The 10,155-nt window shown below is 41.5% G+C and overlaps 1 protein-coding gene across 1 annotated transcript in view; it reads right to left on the bottom strand.

Annotated features, from left to right (window-relative positions):
• Positions 1-327: 327 nt before the first annotated feature.
• Positions 328-10,155, bottom strand: part of LOC106814980 (cholinephosphotransferase 1-like) — a 13,470-nt gene continuing 3,642 nt past the window's right edge. The window contains exons 4-9 of the mRNA XM_014819378.1: positions 9,133-9,274; positions 6,523-6,607; positions 5,209-5,340; positions 3,967-4,125; positions 3,549-3,674; positions 328-2,516 (exon numbers count right to left, since the gene is read on the bottom strand). Coding sequence (XP_014674864.1) covers positions 2,337-2,516; positions 3,549-3,674; positions 3,967-4,125; positions 5,209-5,340; positions 6,523-6,607; positions 9,133-9,274 — 824 coding nt within the window. The 3' untranslated portion in view covers positions 328-2,336. The remainder of the gene's footprint in view (positions 2,517-3,548; positions 3,675-3,966; positions 4,126-5,208; positions 5,341-6,522; positions 6,608-9,132; positions 9,275-10,155) is intronic.

Below are 10,155 nucleotides of genomic sequence, written 5' to 3'. Positions count from 1 at the left end.
GGGGTGTCTATATTCAAGCCGGTACGGGAGATTACGGTATATCTAGGCCGTTACTAGGCAACTAATGCATTCCAAATCAAAATCGACCACCCCATGAATCGAGTTTATATGGATGAAACTCGCTACGTTTATGTACGTACGTGCGTGCGTGCGTGCGTGCGTGCGTGCGTCGGCGTGTGAGCGTATGAACATCTGTCACGTTTAGATGAACTGATAAATTATATTACGTTTCACGTTTACCTCCGTCTGAATTCTGATTGATATATTAACAGTGGAGATTGTATGCAGTTGATTGAAGAATTACTCACAAGACAACAGAAGTTCACGTATTTTTCACGTTGCATCGAGCAGCTACCAGCGACACTGCTCTTGTATTTGTAAACGATGGTGTACAGTGAAAGAAATGTTTACTATCTATACAACGTCACCGACGACTCGTTTAATTAACACCTCATCGTGTCACACTTTTCCTCCACTGTCACAATTAATAATGCATACACACCGCACGCGCACACGTATGCAAGAAGGAGAACAATAACAATAACAACTACGACAATAATAATAATATTAATAATAATAATAAAAATTTTGTATGGTGCAACATTTTACGTACAATGGTAGTGCCTGAACGAACATGCAAAGTAACTGCTGCATGGTAGCCAATATTTATAGTTTTCAGTGTGCATTCCAAGTCTGTGCCGATGTGGTTATTATTTATATAGGTAAGATTTATAGAAGTACATGTTACAAATTTACTGATTTTCTGATGATTGATGGGACATGAATAAGTTGGAAAGATTTGTGGCAATTTAAAAAAATAATGATAAAACATCAATGTGTCCACTTCACTTTTAAACAGTAATAATAAAACAATGTTATGACTGTTTAAAATAAATCGATAAAAAACGTTGCCACTGGCTATCTACCATGAACAAATATTTAGAATGAACTGGCATTGGCACTCGAGGATTGGCTACTAAATGGTTACCGATTATACGAGCAGAGAAGAGAATTTACGATAGAACTTCTCAAATAAAAACTCAATCCAGGAATATAACCATTACAGTTTCCAGACCAAATCTCCTGCATAGCATGATAGAATCAGGAGTCTATCAATATATATATATATATATATCAATATTGATAGACTCCTGATAGAATGCTCTAGCCATTTTGTAGAATGGCCGTGAGCAACCTTGCTAAAGGTCATACTGAAAGCTTGAAGGTGACCTCTGCTTTCCTTCAAATATTTATGTTTCACTCTATAACTATTCATATTCATGCAAGTCATACACCTATTTCACAGAACATTTCGCGTGCGATGAACAGTAACATTGCATCAGCATAAGAAACACAAACAAGTGATTGTTATGGGTATATGGCACACAAACAATAATAACAACATCTAGCCAGTCTGCCAAGAGCTGTCACAAGATACACACGACACCAACTCGTATTGTCCCATCACATTTGAACATTCCTACTTGGGCAAATTCAATCAATCGTTATTAATTGCCTCTGTTGTATTATGTGTCGTCGTTATCATGACAGCTGCATGCAAAAATCTCATACGAACATAGGAATGTAAAGAACACTGCTGACTGCCAAGGATCAACAGCTTTGCCAAGTGAATGTGAAATTCTACCACCATTGGGAGCAACAGTAGTGGTCATCAAACGAGTAGTTACCCCCTCCCTCTGCCCCAGGGGCTACATGACACAAAGCACTCGAATTCTCAATTGTTCAAGCGCATGCACTGATCGCTAGGTGACAGCACCGTTCATATGGCAAAGTTTTCTCAGCAGTCACAGTTACGAACCCATAGGAAGGATACGGATCACTAGCATTGCAGAATAATGTGCTAGTCCCCCCCCCTCCCCCTGTCGCCACACTAACATCGAATAGGGCATAAAAACCTGATATTTTCCCTTAATGTATTTGTTCTATACATTTACAGGAAGATCTCTTTAGAAGGCATCACTGCAATTATCCTGCAAGCTCAAAAAGCACATCTATTCGAAGATCAAATTGCCGCATCCCACAGTGGACAGATAAAAACACATGAGCGTGCCTTCTAGACAACTGCCGCCCACGCAGCGTCATACTGCCGACCCTGACCTCTCAACCTGGGACATTCGCGCGCCGACCATTGAGACGGGGCTGACCCCCAACCAATGACACGACGCTGCTGACTCGCTCATCACGCGCGACGACACCTGCAGCAGCTGAGACACAACCAGCAAGGCAACGTTCACCAACTCGGTGGTCAACTGCCACCAGGTGGCGCTTTGCTCGCACTTCGACTAATATGGCCACCAGCTTCTTCCCGCTCAGTTTCACTCTAAGTTCTCGCGGCTGCGGGAGTAGAGCCGCGTGATTGGTCGCTTCGGGTCGCTAGGTTCGGGGGCTGGCGCCTTCGCGGGCATCTCGATGGAGAAGCAGTAGATGTTGAGATAGCTGCAGATCTGCTGGCACACCCGCGTGCTGTACTGTACAAGGTCGAAGAGGCAGTACAGCTGAAAACACAAAATGATGCGATCAATGACGGAATTAACGAGTTAATGAGGTAATTAGCGATGCGGATGGGCATAGCTTTCCATCGGATTGATGCGTGCAACAAATCCTATCTGCTTCTCATGACGGACAGGCAGCTCTAACCTAGCCCACCCTAATCCTAACCTGGCTAACCACTGTTGAAATGAGACATTTCAAAAGAAAATGCTTGGCAGCAAAGTGCCATAAAGTCTACGGTGTAGCGTGTACACATGAAAACACGTATAATCTGGGCTAGCTTGACCGACCTAGCAACGATATCGGACTGGGAGGTAACGGTCTGCTCACTCGGGCAGATGGGTCAATTACGTTATCTGATTCACGCATTAAAGTGGATAAACCTCGCAACAAAAAGCCTACATACACCTACTGTGAGTATAAAGCCTACATACACCTACTGTGAGTATAAAGCCTATATACACCTACTGTGAGCATACTTGCAGTATGCAAATATCACGAAATGTTCTTATTGAGCCAGAAATGTGCTGCAAACATTGGGATTTTCAAAACCGCGTCCGACGCGGTTTCGGCGTATAGATATACATAAGTTGTTTTGGTGTGAAGGGCCAACAGTAAGCCTACACTAGCGCCAATAGTTCCTGGCACGAAAACTACATAATATAATATATCATATATTTGTTTCCTGATTGCATAACTAATGTAGATAACATATGATTTAAACAAAAATTTCACAATTTCCTACTGAGTAAACATCGAACAATAAAGTATAACATGTGTTATCACAGAAAAGAAATGTTAATGCAGCACAATGTTCGCTCGGCTGTGTACCGGATGTGTAAACACTGTAAACATCCTGTGCTGCTACTTTCCTAAAATGAGTACTTTTGTTTAGATTTTATGAAGAAATGTTGTGAAAGTAGCAAGACAAATAAGTTGTAGTGAGTTTTTGCAACACGGACGAGCTCACAGTAGGTATATCTATGCATTTTGCTGCGAGAACATGCAGTTTTAACTACATGCAGAGCGTTTCCTACCACACAGAACCACAACACCGTGTACTCGCTGAGCGGAGTGTTGAAGTACTGGTTGAGGAAGAGCATCGCCGGGCCCCTTAATGACGAATCCCACATATCCAGCTCGCTCTTTGTCATGTGCGCTACCTGGTGGACGAAACGACATTTGTTTTATATCAATTTTACACTAGTGCGAGTGGCACAATATTTACATTACTCACCGGAGTCTCTTTAAGGAGGGAAACTGGTATACCTACACCCCTAAAATACGTGTAAATTGTTACATAGCCATCCTTGAAACCATTTCACGCACCCTCAACACACTATGTTGACTGAGAGCTTTAAATTTTGCCCCTCCCCACTAGAAATTTGCCCAGGCTATGGACCCGGGGGATTCCACACAGTGGAAATCAGCCACAGTGACACTTTTTCTACTCACCACGAGTCGGTTGGTGATCTTGGAAGACACAAGACCGAATGCGATGATGTAGAGACAGGGATGATTCTCGAACAGAGCACTCGGTGACTTCTTATAGATGATGTATGCGGGTATGATTGTCGTCAGGATCGGAATGAGAGGAAACAACACGCTCGTGTCCTGCAACCAATCAATTCAGCTGTCATTACAGAAAAGTTTTGCCTTTGGTTTAATCCGCAATTTCAAATAATAATTCGAAAAGAATGAGGGAGAGTGTAATATATATATATATATATAGATATACAGTGTTTCCCCTGGCTGAAAAGGTCTGTGAGGTGGTAATTTTTTTTGGCGTGTTTGCGCATTTCGAGGCCGTAGCAAAGCGAGCAGTGAATGTGCTCGCACAGCTAGGGGGGTCCGGGGCCATGAAATTTTTGAAAAAATGGTGCAACTTGGTGCAGTCTAAGCTTTATTTCGATTTTAGTTCAATAATGTGTAGTTTATTGAAGGAAGAACTCGTCAGCGAGGCGGTGCTTTGGACAAATTTCTGTGTGGCGGCTGAGAATTTGAGCGAGGCGGCCCACCTCGCTCGTGTCAATGCAGGGGAAACACTATATATATATACAGGGTTGTAGCCAGGACAATTTTAGTGCCGGCTAACATCAGTGATTGCGAGCGTAGTGAGCGGTTCAAGGCCGGGGGTACAGGGTGGATCACCTAAGTGGAGCAACTAAGTGGATCAGTTGTGATTATTTGTAGATTGCTCACTATTTTGAAGATAATTTTACCCAAACTCAATCATTTTTGTGCCGGTCGGAAGGATGTTATTTAAAGCTGCGTGCCGGTCGACCAAGACCAGAGTCAGCTATTACCGACCAACGCCGACCGGCGTAGCTACAACAGTATATATATATATATATATATATATATATATACAGTGGAACCACGATTTTACACGCCCCGATTTAACGCAAATTCGGATATAACGCGAAGAGTCGTTGGGCCCCCTTTTTTTGCTCTTATATAGCCACGTATATATAACCCCAATTTAGTGCAACAACGCTTTTTTCGCGATGACATTTTATGTACCCCAACCATCGCATTATAACGGGGCTACACTGTATATAAATATATATATAATAATTATATTATATATATATGTAGACAGACAGACAGACAGACAGGTAGGCAGGCAAGAAGGCAGGTAGGCAAACGAATGGACAGACAGACATACACAGAGCTGTGGTAGTGTGTCGCACTTACGGCGACAGTTGACTTGTTCTTTCCAACTCCTCCCGTGAAAATCACGTTGATCATACTACGTGAGGCAATTCCACCTCCCAGGAAGACAAACACTACGGGCAGCACCCACAACGGCACCCCGACGACGGGGATCTAAATAACACAACAAATATCACATAAGAGTAATACAAAAAATAAAAGAGACAAATAACAAATAACAGATTGGGAAAAACGTAAAGCAGGGTAAGCGGTGCAAATCATTTCCACTGTGTATCCGTGGGCAGAATGAAGTGAAAGTGAGTTACCCACAGTCTCCTTTAGTCTCCCACGAACCTTACAGTCTGTGTACGTGTCGTCCACGCACGAGTTGTAATTAATATAAATTATTGCATTATATCATGCCGATTTATATGAAACCTGACACTGGACATAAACTTTAGAATGAATTTCAACCAAATTGGTCAGATAATGTGTGCACAAGAATGAATATAACCTATTTTTAATTTAATAAAATTCATCATGAGTTTTATTTACGCTTCCAACCTGAGCAACCTGTGACATTATATAGAAACATACTACCATATTAACTCGCGTATAAGTCGCACTTCTAGTACCTAAATTCAATATAAAAAGCTGGGATGACTTATACATGAGGCCAATAATCCCGGAGCTCATTTTGCCAACTGTATATAGTCCAGTTAATAGAAACTACCACAAACTACTAATAGATAGCATTACTATGACCCCACTATGACACTCTTTGGCAAGAGTGATGATGGAGAATTTGATAGATTTAAATTGTATGAATTGTGAATTGATTTCACTTGATTCTTAATTGATCTTAATATTGATCTTCTATATTGTTATACTTAACATCATGCATGCATTTTATATGTGTTCAATAATTTTGTACCAATGTATCAAAAATGTGTTCATAATTCACTTTTGTCGATAAATGTGTTGCAATGTGGCGACTTGCTTTAGCAACCATTATTCAACGTAACACCAATATTCAATATCAATACATATTCCATGTATATTTCCTATATTAATTTTGCACCAATTTTCAATGCAGTACTTGGGGTGCGACTTATAAACGAGTGCATCTTATACATGCGTAAATATGGTAAATACACAGCAGGAGAAATTAAGTCACGATGACCTATATCTACAGCAAAACATGGCAACAACCATACCAACACACGAACATATAGCACCGTATATAGCAACGTTGGTCACCCCCCCCCCACCCCCCCGGGTTCCCACTTCCAGCTTTCCTGCCAAAAGGCTAGAGTTTCTGAGGAGACAGGAAGAAGCAACATAGCGTGAACTTACGTGGGCTTCCCACACGACCGAGCCAAACACAGCCGACGCCAAGTACATTCCTACAGCTGCGACTTGCGTTTCTGTTACGTCAATGCTGCAGAGACAGGAAAAAACACTGACAAAAGCTACAATACTAAGCGCACACACATGCAACAAGAGAATGAAAGCCTACAGTTACTACTTCATTGATTCGAGTTCTAGGAATTACAGCAGCTACGTGAATGCGTCACCATGGTGAATGCACATCAAGTTGTGCAAACATTGGTAGCACTCTAACGCCGCATTTTAAAGTTGCCAAAAACTCAAACCAATGGGTAAGCTGTAAGAAGATCACTCTCTTGTTGAATGTATACTTGGCTATACTAAATCACCATAGGAAACACTGCTGCACTACGTAAGCTTCGTGTTTCTATGGCAACACGTACACATTGCGATGACACAATTATGCACTTACTTCCAGCTCATAAAAGATGGCAGCACCAAAAATGGCACAAAAGAGATGGATGGCGATGATACAAAAGTGTGATTCCGTAACATCAAAACTGAAAATCAAATGAACTGGTAAATAAGGCCAGGTTACAATGATGTAAACAGATAATGCTCTAATTTATGTTGCCATAACTATGTAACATGGTCATAATGAAGCTTCAGTGCAATGTTGATGCACTGTCAACATCATCAATACAAATGTATTGATAATAATGGTGTAATGCCGACACATTTGCAATGCAAGTAATTATAATCACGGTGCAATGTAATCACAATAACAGTGTAAAATAAATGTTAATCACAGTGCAATGTAATCACAACCACAGTGCAATGTGACAATAAGTATGATGCAATGTAATCATAATCATGGTGCAATGTAATCGTAATCACAGCGCAATGTATCAACAATTGTGGTGCAATGTGAGTGCATTCACACTACAGTGTAATAGTTGGTCTGCTGCACTGTGGTTGTAAAGGTGGTGCAATGTAGATACACTCACAGTGCAATGTATGAATGTTTGCACTCTTGTTATAAAGATCGTGCAATGTAGATACATTCACAGTACAATGTATCAATGTTCTGTACTGTGGTTGTAAAGCTGGTGCAATGTAGATACATCCACAGTGCAATGTAATGAATGTTCTATACCGTGGTTGTAAAGATGGTGCAATGTAGATACATCCACAGTGCAATGTATGAATGTTTGCACTCTTGTTATAAAGGTGGTGCAATGTAGATACATTCACAGTACATGTATAAATGTTCTGTACTTGGTTGTAAAGGTGGTGCAATGTAGATACATCCACAGTGCAATGTAATGAATGTTCTATACGGTGTTGTAAAGATGGTGCAATGTAGATACATCCACAGTGGCAATGTATGAATGTTTGCACTCTTGTTATAAAGGTGGTGCAATGTAGATACATTCACAGTACAATGTATGAATGTTCTGTACTGTGGTTGTAAAGGTGGTGCAATGTAGATACATCCACAGTGCAATGTAATGAATGTTCTATACATGGTTGTAAAGATGGTGCAATGTAGATACATTCACAGTGCAATTTAATGACGAATGTTCTATACCGGGGTTGTAAAGGTGGTGCAATGTAGATACATCCACAGTACAATGTATCAATGTTCTGTACTGTGGTTGTAAAGATGGTGCAATGTAGATACATCCACAGTGCAATGTAATGAATGTTCTGCACTCTTGTTATAAAGGTGGTGCAATGTAGATACACTCACAGTGCAATGTATGAATGTTTTGCACTCTTGTTATAAAGGTGGTGCAATGTAGATACACTCACAGTGCAATGTATCAATGTTCTGTACTGTGGTTGTAAAGATGGTGCAATGTAGATACATCCACAGTGCAATTTAATGAATGTTCTGTACTGTGGTTGTAAAGATGGTGCAATGTAGATACATCCACAGTGCAATGTAATGAATGTTCTACTGTGGTTGTAAAGATGGTGCAATGTAGATACATCCACAGTACAATGTATCAATGTTCTGTACTGTGGTTGTAAAGATGGTGCAATGTAGATACATCCACAGTGCAATGTATCAATGTTCTGTACTGTGGTTGTAAAGATGGTGCAATGTATACATCCACAGTACAATGTATGAATGTTCTGTACTGTGGTTGTAAAGGGGGTGCAATGTAGATACATCCACAGTGCAATTTAATGACGATGTTCTATACCGTGGTTGTAAAGGTGGTGCAATGTAGATACATTCATGATGCAATGTAATCATAAGTATGCTATACTGTGGTCCAACATCTCCAATCTCCAAGTCTAGCTCCTCTCTCTCTTCTCTCTCTTCCTCCTTCCTCTTCTACTCTCTCTCTCATTGCTCTCCCATCCCCCTTCCTCTCAATCTTACCTGGGCGTCCTTCCTTCAATTCTATCGCAGTCCTGGCTCTTCTGTACTAAAACTCTATTCACTTCAACTCTCTCAATTCATTTTCCTAATCGTTCTAAAAAATCAATCACTCCTCACTTCTCTCTAACCCAATCAGCTGCCCCTAAAAAAAGGTGGTTGCAATGCACATAAATTCACAGCACAATGTGTAGTCACGACCGTAGAGAAATGTACACGCCGGTGAAACAGCCAAGCAGACTTACTATCCGAATCGGAGGTATCCACAGACGTATGTCGTCCAGTGTGCCTGGTAGAACAGGAACAGGCTGAACATCATGACAGCAAACAGAACCTCCGGCTGCCGGCCTAGCTGCAGCGACACGCAGCAGGCCAGCGTGACAAACACTGCAAGAACAACGCCGCTATACGCTAAGACAGTAAGCATGGCGCAGACAGAGGGCGCTACATGCAGGCCTCGATTTAAGCGACGAGAGGGGCAAGGCAATTTTTGGGGGGGCATGTGAGAAATTGCCTTGAATTTTCTCTAAAATGGATGGGCACCGAGGCAATTTTAAAAGGCATCAAGGCAACTCTCACAATTTGAGAAGAGCACCAAGGCACTTTTCTAAAATAAAGGAAAACTCATAACAAATTAATACATCAACATCGTCTTGCTTCTGATGTACAAAAAAGTAGGCCCAGTTTAACATAATTTTCAATGCTATTTGCATAGATCTAGACTTTAAAATAATGTTTTGTCAGCAAATCAGCAAATCTTTTTCTTTGGAAATACAATCATAGGCTGCTAGCTATCTACTATGTAAATACAACGCAGTGATAACATTGGTTATCCAATTTTAGCTTTATATATTCGCGCGCGGGCCGAGTCCACGTGCAGCATTTAAATATTCGTGTTCTACCACGGGCATACACAGGTGCACAATTTATCGATCGTCTACTGGCAGCGGTTGGCAGCAAGCCACGTTATTGTTTTTGCCGAAGGGTAGACTGGTATCCGGCCTCACGCTCTGCTAGACAATGTACATGCTCTGCGACAAACAGTGCGGCCGCAAACCAGTCTAGCCAGAGGCACCGACGGCAATTACAGAAAAGGGCAATTGCCGTCAGTGCCGTCGGTTAATTCGAGCCCTGGCTACATGTACACATCGGTGAGAGTGAGATAGAGGGCGCTACATGTACACATCGGTGAGCGTGAGATAGAGGGCGCTACATGTACACATCGGTGAGAGTGAGATAGAGGGCGCTACATGTACACATCGGTGAGA

This window comes from Priapulus caudatus, unplaced genomic scaffold (genome assembly GCF_000485595.1).
Source record: "Priapulus caudatus unplaced genomic scaffold, Priapulus_caudatus-5.0.1 Scaffold1017, whole genome shotgun sequence".
In the NCBI taxonomy this organism is placed as follows: domain Eukaryota; kingdom Metazoa; phylum Priapulida; class Priapulimorpha; order Priapulimorphida; family Priapulidae; genus Priapulus; species Priapulus caudatus.
This window is presented reverse-complemented; position numbering and strand designations above follow the sequence as displayed.